Source organism: Pseudorasbora parva, chromosome 7 (genome assembly GCF_024679245.1).
Source record: "Pseudorasbora parva isolate DD20220531a chromosome 7, ASM2467924v1, whole genome shotgun sequence".
NCBI lineage: Eukaryota > Metazoa > Chordata > Actinopteri > Cypriniformes > Gobionidae > Pseudorasbora > Pseudorasbora parva.
In genome coordinates, this window is record NC_090178.1 from 11909101 (window position 1) to 11932711 (window position 23611).

At 37.3% G+C, this 23611-nt stretch overlaps 1 protein-coding gene across 2 annotated transcripts in view; it reads left to right on the forward strand.

The window, feature by feature from the left end:
* Positions 1-17561, forward strand: part of cpne4a (copine IVa) — a 95409-nt gene extending 77848 nt beyond the window's left edge. The window contains exons 11-16 of one of the 2 annotated variants that reach the window (XR_010906397.1): positions 582-715; positions 5040-5094; positions 7297-7348; positions 11762-11895; positions 11990-12149; positions 12882-13016. Coding sequence is in view for 1 of the 2 variants with exons in the window: in XM_067448158.1 (XP_067304259.1) it covers positions 582-715; positions 5040-5094; positions 7297-7348; positions 11762-11895; positions 12882-13118; positions 16842-16973 (744 nt within the window). In the remaining variant the exon portion in view is untranslated. Of the gene's footprint in view, positions 1-581; positions 716-5039; positions 5095-7296; positions 7349-11761; positions 11896-11989; positions 12150-12881; positions 13119-16841 lie in introns of those variants that run through there. The other variant, XM_067448158.1, reaches the window with a different exon arrangement.
* The last annotated feature ends 6050 nt before the right edge of the window (positions 17562-23611 follow it).

The following is a 23611-nucleotide window of genomic DNA, read 5'->3' on the forward strand; positions in this document are numbered from 1 at the left end:
CGTCATCACGTCGGCGACGATCGATCTTTTTTCCGATGGAATGGTTCTACAGGCGCTTCACGACGCATTAACGCAGAGGCGTTCTCACAGCGTTTCGACGCAGCGTCTCGTTCCCTCAGGGAACTAGGGTTACATACGTAACCTGAGACGTTTTTGGGTTGTTAATACGACTATTTTAAGATATAGGTTATACACTATAGGTATTTCCCTTTTTTGTTATATGGTTCACACTTTTGTTTTATTGGTTATCCTCCTGAAGGTGTTTGAAGACCATTACTTTAGATGGCGTGTTTGACCATAACAAACAGTCAGACAAGTGTTTCCAAACTTTTGGTGCATTTCTTTTGGTATATATTGAAATATTGTGTTATAAAATCTGTGTGAAAACTATACAAGCCAACAAGTATATTGTATTTACATAATTAGTCCCAACTCATACATTTTACAGCTCTACTACAAGCTGTTTACTCTCTGTCAGTGCTGATAGGAGACAGCGCTCTGTAGAGATTCTCCACATATGGTGTATACATTTTAAGTAATTAGCGTCGAAGCTCCACTTTGATTGCTGCTTGTCTTTTCAGGTAGCGATTGATTTCACAGCCTCTAATGGGGATCCGAAGAACAGTTGTTCGTTACACTACATCCACCCCTACCAGCCTAACGAGTATCTGAAAGCTTTAGTCGCAGTGGGGGAGATTTGCCAAGACTATGACAGGTGAGCAGGCGGAACAGCCAATCAAATCCCAACTTCAGCTTTCTAGGTTCCTGACATTTTTCGCAGGACAGTTGTTTAGGTTCACACATATGCGAGTTCTATTTCTCAGAGTGTGCAGTATTTTGACAGTATAGTGAGTAAAACAGTAAGTCCCAAGTAGAGCCCCAACATTGGGATTTTATTTTGTATGTGATATGGTGAATGTGGTGACTGTCTAAAAGGTAAAAAAAGGAAGTGAATGCAACATTCCCCATTGGCAGCCATTCAAAAATAGCTATATATTCTGACCAAATAACGTTTTTTTCAAGAAATATTTTATAAGATCGTAGGTGTTTTACCAGTGACCTTTTTTTGTTTTGTTGAAAAACTGAAAGCCCTGGAGCAAAGAGGTTGGTTGTTCCTTACACATGATATTATGGTGCCTTGGAAGCCAGTCTGAAACTACTTTCCTTAGCAGGTACCTTCACACACACACAAAAAAAGTCTCTTAAGTCAGTGACTGACTTGCTGCCAAGTTTCAGGCCCCGTCCACACGGAGACGCGTTTAGCTGTATACGTATACATTTTGTACCGTATCAGTGTTTCGTCCACACGGATCCGGCGTTTTAGAAGCATGAATCCGATATTTTTCAAAACCGGGTCCCAAAGCGGGTAAATCTGAAAACGATCATCTTCCGTCTTCGTGTGTACAGCGAATCCGTATATTTTCTGAAACGGTGATGTCATCACACTACGTCCAGCACGGTGAAATAGGTGAGGGATACAACTACGGGCACTGGGCATGCGCACATTAATATTGCGTCATTTAATTAACGTATCTGCATTATTGTAAGGGTATGTTTTGGGTTGGGGTAGGTGTAGGCATTAATAAAACACATCTGTTAAGTAGCAAATGTATTTATTGTTATTTTATTGTGAGATTTTGGCTCACCTCTGACCACTGCTATACCCCTTCTAGCCACAACTCTTCTTCTCCATTTTAAGTGTATTTATGTGGCAGAATTACAGCGCCACACACTGGCCTGGCATGCAAACTACATCGTTTTTAGTCCGTTTTCTTAATCTCGTGTGGACGCAGATATTTCTTGAAACAAGGAAAAAAAAAGATCGGATTAGGAAAGCGCTGGCTTCGTGTGGACGAGGCCTCAGACACAGCCAATATAAAGATATGTGATGTCCTAAACTTCAGAGATTAAACACAAAATCAGTTCTAGTGACGTAACTAAGGCACAATATCATTTATGCAATTTATGTATGCTTTTCACTTCAAACAGTAGAGAGATGTAAAGAGATAAATTGTTGTTAATTAGAATTTTAAGAAAAACATTTTATTTTTGATCCCAATTTACTTACTTGCAGCCTTTCGCAAGAGAAACTGTGGAATGCCATTTTTAGGCATGTTTTATTTAAAGCACCCCTATTTAGCTTTGGAGTTAATTCCCCTTTAGTTAAAGGTTTCTACATTTGTTTTGGAGGTCTCCTACAATAGGTTTACAAGCATCAAAATTCAAAGAACACTTTCATTTTATCTGAACTCTTTCCCCATCAGCGTTTAAAAAAAAAAAGTTGCCAGCCACCGCCAGGATTTTGACAATTTCCCCAAAACTTGAATAGCCCATAGAATATTTTATTTAATAAATATCTGAGCATGCAATATATCGAATTAAAGAACTGACCCTCTTTTTTTAAACAAAAGAAACACTTGACTATGGGTAAGTTTCATAAAAAAAGTAAAATTTTGAACCAAAAGCTGAGACAATCACGTTTTTGTAAAACACTGTATCCAGATCAGATTCAGAGAGATGATCAAACACAGATGTAGATCGAGTCCATCAACGCCTCTAATGCTTCACAGTCCTGTAGCTCGTCCTGGGTCTACATTTCAGTAAATAACATTAGATAGTTTTGATTCATATGCTGTTTAATGATGATGATCACATTATTTTACATATGCGTATGATGCAATCGCTTGTTTTACTGCGTCTTACTCATAGACTGTAAAAAAATATAGACGTAGTGTCCGTGACGTCACCCATAGGATTCCGATAAGCCCTTCTGAAGCTTAAAGTAGGGGCGAACTGGGCGTTGCCATCTTGTGAGCGAGTCATCGCGTGACACTTCCGGATAACAGAAAAAGGCAGGATGTGCGTGGAGCTGAGGTGACGCAATGACTATAGACGCCAAATAAATGGCTATCCACTTGTAACCACGCCCTTAATTATGCCTTAGCCTTATAGGCCAAAACCACAATTTGTACCAGGCTGTAAACATGTTTTTTTCTGCTGTAAAGTTAAGAATTTTAACATGGGGCTCAATGAGATTTTGCTCCCTTCTGGAGCCTGCCTCTAGTCCGATAATGAAACATTGGAATAACTAGTTATTCAACCTGAACCTTCTTTGCAAGGAAGGACGACTTCAGAAGGACATTTCTCAGTGATACACTACTCAGTTTAAGGAACATTATAAATGTTTCAGTTGTAATTCCTCATCATCAGCATTAACAAGTGTATGTCCATCAACACAAGTGTATATTTCTAGTTTATTGTAGTACACATGCAGGAACTGTGAAACTATCAAAAAAGTTGCATACGTTAGCTGAGCACTAACATGAATGACTGATGTAAAGTATGTAAAAACAAATCTGGCACCATTCTTTATTGTTACTCATCGCAAGAAGAACAGACAATCTGCATTAAAAGACACAGTTTTAGGTAATAGTGGCCCACAGCTGATGAGCTGAATTATTTCAGAAAGACAGTAAGAATGTGGGTTAACAGGAAACTCACACAATATAAAACATAAAACAACCTATTCTGAACACCCGGTAAAAAAGAAATAAAAAATTATTCATACTCGCATGTTGTGATTCTGAGTTGTTGATTCAAGTTGTTCGCAACAATGTTACCATCTGTTCGTTTTGAATGTGGGAGAAAACTAGTTAATTTTAACTTAAATTCCACTTCATGTCAACGTCATAGTCTGTGACGTGTTCTTGTACTATAGTATGGGGATAATCATAATTATTCATCCTCTATTTACTTTACCCTACGAAAAGACACGTTGCTTAATTCATGACAGCATGAATAATAATTATTCATTACAGCACGCGTTGATAGGCATTTTCCTTTGACTGGCGCTTCAAACAGTAAGTTTGCGTACAGTAAGTGAAATATGCATTAATGGATCAAAAGCAAGTGTTTTTTTCAGATTTGTATCTGTGTGAGTGTCTGTATTGCCTACGTTCTCTTCAGTAGATCCCAAGTCTTCACATAAATGTGATTCATCCACACAGTGAGTGTAATCGCTCTTTCACGGCCATTTAACCGACCAAATGGCTTATAAAAGCTCCACAAAATGAGCCTCAAAAGTTCTCAAAGTTATGCAACAGCATGTTCATATATATTTTTGATGCAGAGAACAAATTGAGAATGGCTATGCATTTAGTTGTACACTGAATTATATCTGTCACATGATATATGTATTTGTGAAATGGTAAGCTTATAAAACCACGTGTACATTGTGTTGCGTGTAACTTAATGGTAATTTGCAGCGTGCATTAGTGGGAAGCTTCAATGCTTTTAATGAGTGCGAAATAAAATAGTCTAAATCAGAAGCTGTTGATGTGCTGTCAGTGTCCCCTCGTCCCCCTCCACTCCTCCGCTAAACCACGCCCACTTTTATAGCATTTTTCAAAACTGTGGTGAGAACTGACTGCTGCTCAAATGGGGTTTCATGACCCTTTTTTAGGCGGTTCAGATTTGATTCTTTCTTTTGGGAGACACCTTTATTTATCATGCACTTTTAACTTTGTAGAACGATTACATTCACAAACAGCTATATTACACACTGCATGAAAGGAAAAAAACAAACATAATGGGGCAATTTAAAGATTTTTTAGTTTAGACCTGTGGCCTTTGAATTTCAACAGTTGATTATTTAAAAACCCTGAAGCAGTCTTTGGATAACATTCTAAATCCCAGCATTTTTTTCCAAGCATTACCACTGTAGCTGAGCTGTTATTTCAGCTCTCTGAAAGGTCATTCAAAAACTCATTTCCAGCTCCATGTCAAGCTATGGCCTCACTCCAGAACAAGATGAATACACATCCATCAGGCCGTTTGGTTTGGATGAAATCTGAAATCACAGCGCTTGCTGATTTGGCAGGCACTAACAATAACAATTATGCAAATCTGTCTCCATTACAGATGAGCTGTGATCGGAGGCCATTGAGAAAAGAAAGCGTGATAGGAAATTTGGTATATAATCCCCAATATCCTCAATTCTTGATAGCTCTAATCTCCTTTCCACTTTCACTTCCGTGCAGTGACAAAATGTTCCCGGCGTTTGGCTTTGGTGCTCGAATACCTCCGGACTTCAAGGTAACTTCTTTAGCATTTATACTGATTGGGGCGCAATGTTTTTTTTTTCATTAACAGGATGAAGAGTGAGTGATGCTTCTAACTAGGCTACTGCAGGAGTAATGTATGAACTGATATTAGCAGACTAATTTCCCTGTGACAGCTAATGCGTCTGTGCAAGGCTGAGTGTTTTATATTCATCTTAGGCTTCAAGAGTTTTTTTATTAGATAGATTGAGTATCTGGATGTGCAGTCCAGACTTATTGATAAAATATCTTTAAAGTATTCAAACATTGGCTTTGAATGTCTAGTGTTTATTTACAACATGAAGGGAATCCCCCTGAAGGGCTATTGACCAGCTGAATGTATATTAACCCGATTCCAAAAAAGTTGGTACACTGTACAAATTGTGAATAACAAATCTCATAAACTTATTCACAAAAGAATGTAGGTAACATATCAAATGTTGAAAGTGAGACATTTTGAAATGTCATGCCAAATATTGGCTCATTTTGGAGCAATAGGAGGCCGGAAAAGTTAAATGTACATATAAGGAACAGATGGAGGACCAATTTGCAACTTATTAGGTCAATTGGCAACATGATTGGGTTTAAAAAAAGAGCCTCTAAGAGTGTCTCTCAGAAGTCAAGATGGGCAGAGGATCACCAATTCCCCCAATGCTGTGGCGAATTTTTTTATTTTTATTATCATCATCTAAAGTGCATAATGTCATCCAAAGATTCAAAGAATCTGGAACAATCTCTGTGCGGAAGAGTCAAGGCCAGAAAACTATACTGGATGCCTGTGATCTTTAGAGGGCACTGCATCACATACAGGAAAGCTACTGTACTGGAAATCACAACATTGGCTCAGGAATACTTCCTGAAAACATTGTTGGTGAACACAATTCACCGTGCAATTCGCCGTTGCCAGCTAAAACTTTTTTATCTATATATTGATTCATGATTCGGATGGCGTGTCAAACTGCTGAAATCATGTGACACTGATTCATATCATTGCAAATCGGTTCCATCACTATACAAGTCGTTATTAAATTTTTTTGGCGCACAAAAACTATTCTCGTTACTTCATAAAATTATTGTATAGCCGCTGTAGTGAGATGCACTTTTTAACAACGTCTTTAGTGCCTTTTATGGTTCTTGAGAGAGAAAATGACATTGTGGCCAATGGAGGCCTGTCTGAGCCATCGGATTTCAACAAAAATATCTTCATTTGTGTTCCGAAGATGAACGGAGGTCTTACGCGTGTCAAACGACATTAGGGTAAGTAATTATTGACAGAATTTTTATTTTTGGGGAAACTAACAAACTAGACTTTAAATTCACAATTGTACAGTGTCCCAATTTTTTTGGAAATCAGGTTTGTATGCATGTGTGTGTTTATTTATATATATATATATATATATATATATATATATATATATATATATATATATATATATATATATATATATATATATATATATATATATATAATATAACATTTTAATTTAAGTTTTATTTTTTCATGTGAGAAGATAAAGACAGCAAAGTGATAGCTTTGATAGAAATGAAACTAGCACAGCTATGTGAGAAATCAGATGCTTGGGATAAATATACAATGTAATAGTCATTTAAATGACTAAATGCAGGAACTGACCAATCAAAATGAAGTATTTCAGAGTGCTTCTGATATTCGGACCAACAGCAAGATTGTGCGATTAATGTCATAGACATACAATACTGCCTGATCTGAAAATATTTTTTTGATCAAAAAAATATTCTTGTGGACTTTATGGACATGCACAAGTCCACAAGACTGGTGCATGTCCGTTAAGTCCACACGACCGTAGGGCGTCCCATTTGTCATTTTAGGTTGCAGAAGGGTGCCCGCGACTGCCCCAGGCCCGTAAGCTCCACAGCAAACTCGCGAGGGCTTAGGGCTTCATTTGGGAGGCCTTAGTGTTTTTGAATAAAGTAGTGATAGATTGGTTCATCAAAACCATGAATTGTTGTCACTTACTGGTTTATTGAAGTAACCTGAAAAATGGCAGTGAAAAGTCCCTTTGCTGATGGACTGTAAATAGCACTCATGGCAATCAGCCAAAGAAATTCAAGCAACTAACAACTGAGTGGTATGAATTAATCGTGAAAAGCACATTATTACAAATAAATTTATTTATTTGTCACAAATAAAAATGTTGTTTCTTTTTTTAATTCTCAGGTGTCCCATGACTTTGCAGTAAACTTCAACGAGGACAACCCAGAATGTGCAGGTATAATGGAGCATTCACTCCAACACTGTTCTAGCCTGACAAAAGACAGACCCACATGTTTGGTCTGGGACCACCATTGACAGGGCTCAATCCAAGGGCTGGGATAAACGGTTGTCTTTCAGATTCCCTCTGCACGCGATAGGATAGTGCTACAACCAACCACAGCGCTATGAGTGGTGAGACAACAATCACAAGTTGGTGGTGGCTGAGTCTCATGCGTTTTCCCATCAGCAGAGCTAGTAGTTTAAACTCTTGTCGTATCCGAGATAGTTTAAACTCTTGTCATATCTGGTCGGCAAAACTCCTAAACACATCTTCCTTTTTAAGAATGACTTCCCTGTGTTTCTCTGCCATTATTATGTTAAGCCCGCCCACCGACTCTATACACGATGTGATTGGCTTGACTAGAGTTTTTGAAGCTCGCAAGCCAACGGAGAGTTGCTTGATGTCTCTGGCTGCAAATTACATTTTCATCCATTCTAGACCGCATATCGTAATTTATTTTGTCAATGCAGATCCATTAACTTCCCCATGTGACCTTTGTCCACTGGGACTGAACTACTCAAAGCTTCAACATTGTCAAAGTCAAACAGCCCTTGTTGTCACCCTACACAAAGGAGATCAATATATGCAAAGCTGAATTACAGAGCTATGCTATTGACAAAAGTGGACACATTAATGTTTAATGCTGCTATAAAATATATGGCCTGAGGGGAATGTCTGAAGGTGGGAGACCTGGATGATGTCATCACATCCTCCTCTTTCCCAATAATTAGTCTCTCTGGGCCTTATCAGCACATCTTGATGTTTTAAGGTCTAGTGAAATGATTGTAGCTGGCTGCATTAGATCAGAACTTTCTGTACAGCTTAATTATGTTGTTCAATATTGTAGGATAAATGTTTACATATTTTATTGCATTTTGTTAACACTCTGCTTTATGTAACGACTCTCTGTTGCAAAAGCAGGATTGTTTTTAAACTGTAATCTCTTGCATCATCACAACCTGTTAAAAGCTTGAAACTCGTGTCTCCTAAAAGGGTGGCTGCTATCAGAAAGTAAAGAGGAAAATATGAGAACAATGAGTGTGAGAATACAGAATCAGATGGGGAAAGTAAAGTAATATAAATGATAATTCTGTTATTGTGAGAGAGCCCCTGCTGTGACATCTATGCATTCGAATGTAACCTCGCTCTCTTTGAGATGGTGTTATCTCTGAAGTCAGGTCAGAAGTTGCAAATTATTAGATTTTGTATTTAGTTTGCTTCCAGTTTGTTCGGTACTTAGCTTTTCCATCATCCGTTTTCGGCCATGAGCAGGATAAATTGATCATCGCTCCAGTGTATTGGTGTCATTTAATTTCCCTTGCTATTTCTGTACCACCTCTATCAGCGCAGACACACCAGGGTGGCGCCCAGAATGAGCACAGACCACTCAGCTTTTGATAAACCAGCCAGGCCTGTCTCTTCCTGGAATAGCAAATGGCTCGCAGCCCAACCAGGACACATGCCAGCCAATCTCCCCCGAGCAGAGAGCACACCTTTCTGCACTGGTATTGTCTGGAAAATCCAGCATGACAGTAATGCGGTTTCAACAAACCTGGACGAGACACACGGAGCGCTTGAATAGTGTGAATGACATTGGTGTGCAATTATAAACAATTTTTACTTCCTAAATATTGACAACCTTGTGTAGACACGCTGAGGCGAGGTGTCTAGAGAGCACTGCTGTTTGTTTGCCATGAAAGAGGCCAATTTGCAGTCTTCTCACTCTTCCAAAGTCACTCCTTTGGCAAGCTTTTAAAAAGTTTTGCTCATCTGTAGACCTTTGAGCAGTGGGATGTTAACATCTTGCTACAACCAAAGGGTCTTGGTTTCCCTGGTTAACATTAGCCTTGCTGGTCGATGTCAGAACTAGGATATTGTAAAAATGGTACTTTAAAATAACTTAAAAAATAGTTTAATAATATAGTTAGAAAATAGTTTAATATATTATAATTTCAAATAGGTGTTTTTCTTTTTGAATAGAAAATTATTTAAATTATTATGATGGCAAATTACTGCAGTCTTCATTGTCACATTCTGCTGATTTTAAGAAACATTTCTTATTATTTATTGAAAACAGTTTAACTGCATAATATTTTTTTCATACAATTTATTAACTTTGTTGTCTATAAGCTTTTTTGTCTATAGCAGCTTAATATGGAAATTTAGTATAAAAAAATTACATTTCACAATAATTCATTCCTATTTTAAAAAAAGTGCTGCTTTGTTTCACATTGACATGCATCTTTCAACTCGTTTTATAAGTATAACATGGCCATTTTGACAAGGCCACAAGAATTCGCATGAAATGATCATTGAGCAAGCATTTCAAACACTTCAGGGGGTCACGCACACGCATTAGCCAAGCAACTGCCATTGAAATGAATGAGAATTTTTCTGCTTCTGGTAGACCGCCTAGGCTAAACCACAACTTTTACACATTCACACAAGCTACTGCCCTGAGGAGAATTGAGTTGGCTAATGCAATTACTGTAGACTGTAATTAGAAATAGGGTGAAAATGCAGAAAAATATTTAGCTGATTGCGGACACTGCAATGTGTGTGGTTATCCCTTAGTGATTGTGGGACGGTTCACCTGTCAATGAGTCCTAGGTGGAATTCCCAATGTGATCACATCTTGCAACATTTACAGCTTTCCATTTGCGGAGGGTGATGGAGTTTCATTCACTGTGCTAACATCACATGGGTGAGACATTCACACAGCAGCATTGTGAATTGGCCTAATGTCATGTCACTGATGATGCATGAAGACTTGGAAGGTCTTATGACAAAAGGACGTCAGCAGTAGGTAAATTCAAGCCCTTTAATGTCTTCAGCATGACATGTCCTTTAAAGAGGATGCAGTGTGTGTGTCTAAGTTGAAGAGTCTATTAGGGGCCAGAGCACCTTTGATTCCTCTTTGCGGGGAAGCCACTGAAGCGATTATGTCCATTGATCTCCGGTTTGAAAGTCCGCTCATCTTAATTCTGCTGCTGCACAGCATGGCATGCTTTCACCTTAGAGCCCCTGTTTATGCGTGTTCAAGCTCACAGGTGTTAATTAAATGAAACAGTTGGAGACGTGGTGAGGAAAGACAGGCTGACCTTAAGATTCATGCTCATGTCAGTAAACGGCATTACTGCTTCATTGCGGAAATTGAGTCTTCACTGACATTTATTCCAGTCTTTTAAATGCTCCCAAGTTTACATAGCCTATGCAGAAATATATATATATATAATTCAAATGTTATTTAAGTATCATTGAGAGAGGCTATTATATTGATTTACATTTTAGTATCATTGATATACTATATTTTGTTAATATTTTGAATTAGACTTTATTTGTACAGTATTTTTATTTTTTGCATTTTAATTTGAGTAAGATTGTTGTCAAAAACATAGTTTTTGGTATGTTTTTTGGTAAGGTCAAGTTTTGGTTATTTTACTTTAACTTCAACTAAATGAAAATGTGAAATGTAGTTATAAATATATATTTTAATATATATATAAATACTAGGGATAGGCATTTTTGTCAATTTTTCATTTCGATCATCGATAGGTCTCAAAAACGAGTAAGCGATTAACCGTGGGCGGGGCTTGTGCGGGGGGCGGGGCGTCTCTGTCATGAAGATATGAAGCTATTTTAAGACTGTTACAAAAATGTATGCTGACAAAAACATAAGATGTCTATGCAAATATGAACATATGACTATAAATAAGAATTAGATTATGATGCATAAATGTCTTTGAAAAAGAAACAAAATAACCGTCTCAAATAACCCAGTCAATGATCGGGCATTGCATTTGAGCTAAAACTGTGAAACTGTGATACCACCCCGCAGAGCTTTGCTAGAGAACTAATTAACTCAGTCAAACGCATCCTATATGAGATTAATCAGATATATGCCTATTACAATTTACATCTGCCCAAAAGGACTCAAATGCGCATGTGAACTTGGCCGTGCTACTGCAGGCTTGGAAACGAAACTCATTTTGAATGCGCTCTTCCCTTAATATCAACGCTACAGAATCACTGCGCGTTTTTCAAATCCAAGAGAAACAACTTTAAAACAGATCTTCTGTAAAAAAATGAGTAACACTGCTGCATCATAAATATCATCAATGATTTTGAAAAAGAAATAGCCTACCTAAAAATATGACCGTCTTAAATAACTCAGAGTCGATAATGTCGGGCTGTTCGCATTTGAGCTGAAGAGAATGAACACCAGCTGTCATGTTCGAGTACTCGACCACTGTTGCCCATCCCTAATAAATACCATGTTTTTAATGGTTTTAGTTTTGTTAAGTAATCCTGGTATTTAGTTAGTAGTGGCATGTAGTAACAGCTTCAGACTTTCCTCAAACTTTGCAGGTATCCAGGGTGTGGTAGAGGCCTACCAGAATTGCCTTCCTAAGATTCAGTTGTATGGTCCCACAAACATTGCCCCGATCATCCAGAAAGTGGCCAACTTTGCCTCTGAGGAAATGCACACCAAAGAGGCTATGGTGAGTGTATTACTATTCCATCTCTTTTCATCTCTAAAGTTTGTCTTGTTAGGGGTTCAAGCGCATAGCGCTGAAACCTTATTGTAATTGTTAGAATTTCCAAGGATCAGCATTCTCCCCTAAAAGTGATCGGGCAGACCAAACCATAAGTGGTAGAGATTTGAAACTTTGAGGGATGGTAGTACCCACCTCGTCTACAACGTCATCAAGGCTCGCCCCCAATCGGCCTGACGGTGGCACTACAGTGAACAAAAGTACGTAATGGCTCATAACTCAAACCGTTTGTTGCTGGCTCAAATGTCTTATTTAAGTGGAATCAATATCTTGGCTCAATATGAACAAAAACATGCCTCAGATTTCATCACCATGGCAAAATTTTGCCGTATTTAGGATTTGTAAAAAAAACGAACTATTTTTTACAAACTATTCTTAGGTTTTTTGATCAATTGGAACCCAATCAGTGCAGTACGATTCTCTGAAGTCTGAAAATCTGATTGGCGTCCGTGACGGAATGTTCAAGACCATGGCCACTTTTACTAAAATGGCCATCCCCAGAGTGGGATGAGAGAATTTCACCAAACTCTGTACACCTGGATATATGGGCTTGGTCTGTAATTGTGTGTAAAAGGTGTACCGGGACTGTACAAGATGTGGGACTGGCCATGAAAACGGCAGTAGGTGTACCGAGTATGGTGAAATGATCTATAATTTTACTTAATCAATCGATTGTCTGAGGTCATTCGCGCATCTCAAAAAACACAGCTGTCAGACAATGGTAATGGAGGCCAATCGGAATCGGAACTCACCTAGACGCCTGTGTAAAAAATTAACAAGAAATCGGCCACCGGGGGCACCTTCGCACAGCATTCATACCATATGGTAGAACTCCTCGTTCAAGCATGTGCGTAAAGCCCTTGAAGCGCTTGAACCCGGTTAATTGGTGCTTGCAGCTATATTTCTAATTGTCCTTTTTTGCCTTGATGCAGCAATACTTCATCTTGCTCATCCTGACGGACGGTGTGATCACAGATATGGCGGACACTAGAGAGGCAATCGTCCACGCCTCTCACCTGCCGATGTCTGTCATAATTGTGGGAGTTGGAAGTGCAGATTTCACTGACATGGAGATGCTGGACGGTGATGACGGAATCCTTCGCTCGCCTAAAGGGGAACCGGTGTTGCGTGACATCGTACAGTTTGTGCCATTCCGTAACTTCAAACATGTGAGTTTGCATGGGGTTTATATATAAGAATGAGTGACATTAATATATTAGCCATTTATTAAATAGACCAGTGTTCCAGGTGTGGTAAAATATGTTTTGATATTGACATTTTCCTCAATGAGGTGTAAAATAGGCCTTATAATAAATGTTGCTCAAATATCTAGCAATTAACGATTTAATGTATAAAATTAATAGTGTTTTCAATTTAGCCTAAATAAAACTTACTCTGCTGTGGGCTAACAGGGGTGCAGTGTAGCCAACTCATGTAAAAATTGACAATTGACAAGTTTCACATGATTTTATTTGTTGGATACAGTTGGGAAGGTCAAGACCTCTGAGGTGAAACGGTCTAAAATTCCCATTTTAAGGGGTCAATGCAGACAATATGTTTACAGCAAGCTAAATACAAGATTCATTTTGTTAGATAATATTTTATGTAACATCACAGCAAACGTATAAAATGTGATAGTTGTACATCCCATTATTTTATTAATGAAGTGCACCTTATTTGTGGAAAGATAATAAATGTAAAAATTAAAAAAAAAAATACAAAAGCACAAAAAAATTAACAACATATTTTTCAGTTTTCATTTTCATAATTCTAGTACTACAACCTAAACTTTGTTTTATTTTTTTATTTCAGTTTTCAATTGAATGTGTTTTTCATTGAATATTTGTCATTTATTTCAGTTAATAAAAAATATTTTAAATAGTTTCAGCTTTAGTTAACAGCACTGCATTTAGTATTATCGGCAAAAGGTTGAGCATGAACTGTTTAAATTTGAGACACCCTCAGCAGAATCAAGGTTCAAATCACTGGAACAGCAGTGCTTATCACGCCTGTTTACTAGTTTAAGTACCTAATGTTTCACAGCTAAGGAGATCTTTTCATGCCCCACGTCTTTACTTTTGAATTGGAATTGGAAGTTAAAATGATTATATATGCAGTCGAACTGTAGCTCATGCCCTTTAATCAGTGCAGGTTTTCATCCAGCATCTATATAATGTCTGAAGTACCTCTAAGGAGAATTTCTCCTAGTTAATTACTCCCTCCTTCCTTGCTCGCTGTCTCACATTTCCCACCCTGACTCAGAGCAATCTAATAACCTTTAGCTTGACTGCTCCATTAATTACCACATCTACTGCCTGGTCCCTGGTGGAAAACAAACCACAGAATGCAGAGAGACGCACTGACTCTCAAGTGGGTTAACTAGTGACACAAACCCTACATTTTCACTGACATGGAGGGTTGTTTTTTTTATTATATGGAGCAAAAAAGTTGTCTGAGTAAAGTTTTGGATTCTGTGATTTAGAATTTCTCTGTAAATGGCCATTTTGCAGTTTGGGGTTAGTAAAACTCTTTTGAAAGTAATTTTCAAACTTTTATTCAGTAATTTGTCACTTTTATTCCGCAATAATTAAATTAATCAGAAGTGTGACTGTTTAAACCATTGCTAAGAATTGTTTTCTTGAGCAGCAAATCAGCATATGATTACTGAAGGATCATGCGACAACAAAGACTAGAGTAATTATTTGCCATCACAGGAATAAATTGCATTTAAATAGCAAAATTGTCAACTAACTCTTGATTAGGGGAAGACGAATATCCTAAAATGTTATCTTAAAAAAAATCTGCACTGCCACTGCTGCTTCCAAAGATTTATTTTAACTTCGAGTTTGGGTTAGGGGATCATCAAAACTCTTTCCTCGCCATTGACAGAAATGTAAAGCCATCCATGTTTTCATTAGCTGCATTTCCATTACCCTTCAACTACCACAATTTATCAAGACTTTAAAGCAGATATTAGGGTGAAATCTGTCACTGTGATTTTTGAAGTAACTTATCGGAAGAGGAAAAATGCTTTAATCGCATAAAATTGGTTAAAGGGTTAGTTCACCCAAAAATGAAACTGATGTCATGACTCACCCTAATAGCAACACCCGTAAGACCTCCGTTCATCTTCAGAACACAGTTTAAGATATTTTATATTTTAGTCCCAGAGCATGTGCAGTCACACTGTACTGTCCATGTCCAGAAAAGGGAATAAAAACAGCCTCAGAGTAGTCCATATGTGACATCAGTTGGTTAATTAGATTCTCTTGAAGCAACGAAAATACATTTTGGTCCAAAAATAACAACGATGACTTTATTCAGCATTGTCTCTCTTCCATGTTCCTCAAATAAAGATTCAAACGGCCATAAATCAGTGAATCGATCAATGATTCGGATCGCCAATGTCACATGATTTCAGCAGTTTGGATCACATGTCAACAGCATTTGTTCCAGCTGGCAAACTTTTATTAAGAAATATAAAAAAAACACTATAGCCTACTATAACCTACAATATCCTATCAGTAACGTTAGCATATAATTAAGACAATCATCAAAGTGCGATATAAAAAAATATCCGTATTTTTATTGATTATGAATTTTTTATTTAATTTCTATTTTTTAAATTTATAGAATTGTTATTATTTACAACACTTGGTTAAAACTGTAGTTTAAAATAGTAGGCTAATGTTCAAAGCATTGGTTTCCTTAATATTATTTCCTGTGTAATTGCATATATTATGTTGTCATTTACATAATATGAATGTATATGAAGCGTAATAAAAAGGTGACTTTGAAATTGGTGTTAAAGCTACACTGTGTAACTTTTTTAGTTTATTCTTAGCTAAAAACACTTAGTTCTTTCAACAATATATGTGCTCATTAATGTATATTTACTTTTTTCAAGTAATAAAGTATTCTCGTAAGTTTATAATATGCCATTGAAAACACATATGGGTGAAGGGTTCGAATGCCGGTCGCCATGTTGCCTCTCCATCTTGAAAGTAAATTAGCCAAAGAGGGACATACCCGTAAATTCAAGCTTCACCTTTTGCGTTTTAACACTCGATGGCACCGTGTCGAATGTGAAGAGAGGGATTTCCATGTTAATCTTGGACTAAATCGGCCACTGCAGGAGTTGAAACGAAATCACAATTGAGAGGAACAGAAACTAATATTCACTGGATGGTCATATACCTTTAAACCGCTAGATGATGGAAACTATCACACAGTGTAGCTTTAAAGGTGGTGCGAGCCAGGGACATTTTTGGGTGCACCTAAATTTTGTGCTGGAATGCTAGAATGTCTTAAGTGGACCATCAAAATAAAGTGTAACCTAATATTATTTACAATATCACTGTATTTTTGAGCAAATACTGTCTTTCAAAAACATTTAGAATCCCACACTTTTGAATGTTAGTCTATAAAATCAACATTAAACTTGCTACAACAGTCAACATATAGAACACAGAATGAATGAATCTGGACATGGCATGTCTCTTAATGTGACAGACTGTTCATACAACCCCAAGTGACAGTTTATTGGGATCCTCTCGTCAGAAGTGCCAAAGCTTGTTTTCGTTCCTGACATATACTGTATCGATGGCGCCTGATAAACAGCACCATCTCAGCCCTGTCTCCATATCTGAGAATCTCCTCTATCTAATTGGCCAACAGGGGTTGGAGAGGTTTGTCACGGCTCCTTTGACGTTGGCATCCTCTGATTTCCTCTCAGCGCCTCGAGGCGGCTTTGAGTCACTTTTGAGGATGTTTTTCATTAGTGTGCATGTGGGTTTCAGCAAGTACAGTATCTTCACACATTATTAGTGCAAGCCCAGATGGAGAAATGGATAAATGGCCCTGCAAATGTTTGTTTCTGTTCTTCTTCTCAGGCCTCTCCTGCTGCTTTGGCAAAAAGTGTCTTAGCCGAAGTTCCAAACCAGGTGGTGGACTATTACAACAGCAAGGGGATCAAACCCAAGTGCCCCAGCGAGTATGAGTCTTCCAGGACGTTTGGTCACTGAAGCATCGAGCTATCGCTCATTACAAAAACTAGCACGTTTCTGTGAATTTTAAACCTAATCTGTTCTACTTTGTTTTGCATGCGTAGCCTGTGAGGCTTGCATAGGTGTTGCAATGCTACCGTTCCTAATGTGGACATGTACAGACTTACTATGAAGAAAGCAAAAACTCCTACTGGTTTAAGCATGATGACTGGGATTAGTTGAAATTATATGGATTATCTGTTGTTTTCTTTTATATAAAGGTTTACTGAGATTTTGCTAAATTTCGTAATGTTCTTACATTGTAAAGCATTTTGGATCTTAGGGAATGAATAGCTACTTGAATTAGAATATCTGTGGACATTTAGGCTCTCTCTCGCTCTCTTGTTCTTTTTTTGCAGATGCAGGGCCAGATGCATGATTGTATTTTGCATGTTAATAACAAACCAGCCTCATTTTTCTATCGGTTCCTTTTGGGACCAGTGATATGAGTTCATGTGAAGCTGCTCTTCTGACCTGTCCACAAATAAGACTTTAGAATGAAGTATTTTTGGTAGGTTTAAGTGATGTAACACATAGTTTGAAAAATAAAGTTTGTGTTATAAATTATGTATTTTTGTGTGGGTTTTGACCAATGCTGAAGCAACCAAACATGTTAATTGATGTTTTGATTATAACATTTAAGTATAGTGAGAATTGGACCCTGAACTTAAAGGGGAACTTCAGCGCTGGGAAGATGAATCTGTATTTAAACTGGGTCATCAATGTAGTAGAAATGTGAAATTATTTTTGAATTTGGTGCCTTCTAGACTGAGAAAAGACAAATGTATTTTTGTCTCATGGGGATGAAAGACTACAATTCCCAGAATGCTTTGCTGCCCTGTGAGGCCAAAGCCACCAACTTGATTACTGTGACTGAGTTGGAGAAGACACTACAATTAAAAACTGAACGTGTCTGTTCAATATAATGAGTGAGTCACCGCGCAAGTATCACAGCTCATTTATCTCACTCCTGCAGTTAGTGCTCAGTGCTGAGCTCTCGTGATGAGAGCTGAGGTAATCGCAACTACACTCGTGGTGTTTCAGTTCATGCCTTTGCAAGCTTAACTTTCATAGAAATTAATTTGAGAAGTTAAAAGACTTACATATCTCACCATAGCTCCGTTTAAATGAGTGCCTGCAGCTGGAGCTGAGCTCTGAGTGTGATCTCCATCCCCCATGCACGGGTTCAAAACATGCGGGAAATGGCTCCCTCTGCTGGCTGTAGTCTTTAGCCTTTGGCCAAACATTCCTCCTATGATGCAAATATCGTCAATTTGCGTCATAGGAGGAATTTTTCCAGAAATAAAATGCATAAAGAGAAATGCATCTCTCGTCTCAGGGGGATATGAGGGGGGAAAGCACAATCATTTGAATATACTCCAGGGTTTTTCGACTGATACAAAGCCATATGCTAATCGCTGAAGTAACCCTTTAAGTGTTGCCATAATATACGGTATATGTGTGTGATTACAAAATGTAAATATTTGGGATATATATGGTTCATTTTTGTAAATTACAATATTTACTTAAACTCTGTGAACTAGTTTTGGGTTTCATGATGTAAATATACATACATAAACATCCATCTGACTAACAAAGATAAAAGATATTGGAAACAACCAGACTGATGGACTACTGAAAAAACCCTAAGTTGGCCTATTTTTTTTAGATGATAAACTTTCTAATGAGATTTCCAATCGTATTTGCAGTTCTTCGGTTTCAGAGCTGAGAAATGTATTTTAGAAACTGCTAGACATGCTCATTATAGGCAATGCCAGGGGACAATTTTCTAAAGAGATGAAACACAAAAAGCATCAACGATGTGTGTGGGTCCTCTAACTGTTAATACGTGCCGACAGACCTGCCATGAACCTCTGATAAGCCGCTGTGCTCTCACACGGCTGGTATGGGACTTTCCCCAGAAGACCATCACAGAGAAGACTGTACACTACATCACTACTATAACTGGATCCTAACAGCTGGGTCACGTAATACACATTATAGTTTTTGGCAATGTTAATCTTGTCAAAATGAATGACAAAAAGGTTTGCTAAAGAACAATGGGACACATTCACTAATTGCGTAATTTTGTTTCATTTGCACACAGGAGAATTTCTCACAAAAAATCTCCACCTAATTCACATTATTTTCATACGCACATTCAGCCTTTGTAAAGCCTTACGAGGCATAAATATTCCTCACTTTAGATGAGCTCACAGAAAGAGTTAACTGACAACTATGAAATGTTTCATAACTACCTGAATTAATCGTAACTACCAGCTAATCGTAGTTAATCATAACTACCAGCGAAATACCGTAATTTGTGTGCTTTCACACACAACCCGTAACAGTCCCGGATTGACTTGACACGTGACATCCGGATGTGACATATAATGGCGAGCGTTCTCAGCTTCAGCGAGGATAGTAAGGAGCTCCGTGGTCTCGACTTGTGTCCAGTTTGCGGACATTTCTGCTTGTTTAATTTGAGTTTCTTTTGTATATGAACACTCTCTGCGTTTAAAACACCGACTAGCTCTTCTGGCACTGCAGGGTTGTATTATTGAAAAAACAAGCTCTAGGAGTCGCACAATAACGTTGCGTACACGTTGCGGCATTAGTTTCGGCTTTTGTTCACACAGCACTCGTCCCGGGTCGAACCCCGCAATATTATAGGTCCCCGACCCGGGTTCAATTCGGTAATCAATTCCGGGACGTGGTTGCTTTCACACAGAAGGCGACCCGGCAATGTTCCGGGAATATTGCGGGTCTGACATGCAGTGTGAAAGGGGTTTTATTAACCTCTCAGGAATATTGAATCCTCTCAGTATCGATCAAAACAAGTTTTATCCTGTCTCAATGCTGAATAAATTTTAGTGCAAGTTTACATTTTACAAGAATCTTCCCATTATCTACAAATCCTCTCGTTATCATAAACAAAGGACACTGTTTAAATAAAGATTGATTGTGAAGTTTAGTCAGATTTTTTTTCTTCATTAGACTTTGTAATGTTCCCTACAATTAGCATATATATTTCACATTCCAGTACAAAAACTAACAACAATAGATTTTTAATAGTATAAATTTGATTAAATATAAATATTAATTCAAAATAGAAAAAAGGCTAATGAGCCAGTAAGTTACTCTTCCTCCATCTACAGACTAGTGTTTTTATTTATTATTTTACTTTTCAATGTTGTTAACGTCCTAATGTTATTTTGATACTCGAAGCATACACAACCGGTGAATATAAAGGAATGATGCTATAATATAATTTACCCAAGAAAGCAGTTTTAAATGGTCGTTAAACAAACAGGGCAACCAATTTATTCAACTCTTTATATTCAGGCACTAGATATGTTATTCCTTGAATTAATATAAACGCAAAGATCTCAGAGACTCTAAAAATTGTTGAAATGACAGATTGCATCTGGATCTAATAGTTTTAGCAGTGCTCTCACATCATCTAACTGCAGTTAGAGTCTGACTATCTATTATATAACAATATATACATCAACTCTAACATGCTTCATAAAATACACCTTCTGCATTCCTCAGTTCCTATGGAAGTGTCCTAAACACTGATATATAGATTTATATAGATATATACATGTATATAGATTTATATAGATCAGTGGTCATAACGTGTTTCAGTGGCACTGGCCAAAACGTGATTGGTTGAAGTGAGAACGTGCTGCGATTGGTCAGCACGATATGGCCGTTATCTGATTGGCTTAAGTAGACGGTGGGTGGAGTCTACCTATTTGTGGATTTGTATGAGTATAGATGCTAGATATGTTTCAAAATCCACGTGATTTACAAATGTGCAAAAAGAGATCCACAAATGCAGAGGCATCGATTCAAAAAATGAATGCAAGGCAGAGTTGTGTGTTTGTGACATAATATATCTGTGGATTTTTTGTTATTCACAAATTTCATAGTATTTATTTGTGAATCTATTTTTTGTGAAACTCCTCCATATATTTGTGGATCCAATTCTATTGATTTGTGAATTTATTTATTTTTTGTGAATCGCTTTACATTTATTTGTGGATAAAGATATATTTGTTTAGAATAATGCAACAAATCTACCACCATATAACTGTGTATGATGGGATGTATTTAAGATTAAATTAAATTCTATCATTACACTTCAATATAATAAGTCTTGTAGGATGAAATATAACTTAACACGATTATAATGCCATATACAGAGCAAGTGGTTTTGTGTAGATGTAGTGTCATTTCCTATATTTTTCATAAATTTAGAATATATTTACATATTTTGGGTGAATCGTAATGTTTGTGCACACACATGCTAAGTTAATGAGACCATGTGTTGGGAGTAGTAACACATTATAAGTAATGTAATTAGATTACTTTTTCAAGTAACTAGGTAATGCATTACTTTTAAATTCAGAAAATAACTTTGAGTGCAATGCGAGGAAAATGTGCTAAAACCAAATTTACATATTAGTCTTTCTGTAATTCATTATCTTATTTGTTCTTAATCAACCAGAGCATGTTGTGACTCCCTAAAAGCCTACACGGGTCATTTGTATTTTATTGGGTCCATCATTGATCTGGCCCTTGAGGACGACCTCAGGAATCTATATCATTAGGCTAATGCATTCTAAAGAGCTTTTGTCAGTGATTGGCTCATATTGTGTGGTTGTCATGGAGATATATGGCCCAGGCTTTGGTTTTAAAGTGTAATATGAGAGGAATTCCAATAAAAAAAAAAATTATGAATATCCTCCACAAGCTCATTGTACAACAAAATTATCATCCAATCATTATATTCATTATAGATTAACTTGCAGTTAGTGAAAGCAGGATGTTATAGTGCATGGAGATCAAGCTATACTTGAAAATATGACAAAATGTACAATGTACACATGTACATAGATTTAACATATTCAAAAAGAGTTAGTTATTATGCACAATACGTTGTACAAAAACATCTCTGGTGTCGCACTGAATGACACAGCAGAAGTGCTCTCTCAGAAAGGTGCGCGATTGTAAATTCAGTTCTGTTTGTGCCTAAATAATCAAATGCACACAGTTATCAAAATGGCCATCATGTGCAGCATCTCATGTAAATAGTCGGTTATGGCTGAGGAGAACAAAGACGACTCTGTGACAACTGTGGATGTGTCAGTGTGTGTTGTATGTGATCCATAGACTGTATAAACATCCAAGAGGTTAGAATCAAGCAAGAATCTGGTCTTAAAGTGTTAGATCACCCCAAAATTAAAATTACTCACCCTCAAGTCATCCTAGGTGTGTATGCCGTTCTTTCAGACGAGAGAGAGAAGAAAAAAAAGTGTTATATTAAAATTGTCTTCCCTCTTCCCAGCTTTATAACGGCAGTGACTGTTGGGTCATTTTTGAAGTCCACAAAAGTGCATCTATATCCATCTTATAACTGTGCCACATGGATCCGGGGAGTTAATACAGGCCTTCTTAAGTGGCACAGTGTGTAAGAAAAATATTCGGAGATAGGGCTGGGCACCAAACTCAAGGCCCTCTTCTCTTATATTTCTTAATTCTTGTTTTAGACTTCTAATTCATGACCAGTGTTTTGTTTTGCTCTGGTCCATCCTCTGCGGGTCTGCGCTTCTGCATTTGTCAATATGCATGTGTCAAGGGTTACTCTCTCACTGTAACTTTTTACTCTTTAACTTGCATACCGCTGCCAACCGCAAGATAGCTATTTTGGTCTATAAAATACATAAATGTTTTAAGTATTGATATTTTTCTTAAATGCACCACTTTGCTTCTGAAGGCCGTTATTAACTCAACATATCCATATGGCGCAGTTATATGATGGATAGATGCACTTTTATGGACTTCAAAAATTACCCAATAGTCACTGCCATTAGCAAGCTTGGAAGAGCCAGGAAATTTTGAATAGAACTCAGATTTTATTTGTCTGAAAGAAGAATGTCATATACACCTAGAATGGCTTGAGGGTTAGTAAATCAGTCTAATTTAAATTTTTGGGTGAACTTACCCTTTAAAGGGGCAGCAGTCTAAAAAATACCCCATAATACCCCTTAAATCAGCAAATTCTCTTACTTAAACATAACATTTCTTAACTTTTTTTTTTTTTGCCAACTTGAACAGGTTAAGTGTATATAAATCTAATCATCAAAACAAAAAAATGAATAAAAGTCCAGATTGATCCTGTAAGACATTCCTGCCACAAAAACTGAATCCTAACCCAAATCCCACCCCTAAATATACTTATCCCTTAAATCAGAGGGAAAATGTGAATAACACTGATGTAGAAGCACCTAACCCTGTTTTAACTCTAAACTTTCCCGTCAAATTTGATTGACTGATTGAAATGTTGACCAAGATGTTGATCCAGAAACATGTAGTACCTGGTGAAATGCCATTCACAGAGTAACATCTGTTACAAAGAAAAAAATGACGCTGAGAGTATAATGTTTAAGCTATTAATTCTGTGTGCATACTCAAATTCACCAACTAATGTTTCATATTTGAAGCATCTTAAGGGAGGGGGGGGGGGGGGGGCTGAAACACTTAGTTTCAGTCAATCTCATGTCAATCTTGAGAACCTATAGAGTAGTATTGCATCCTTCATATCTCCG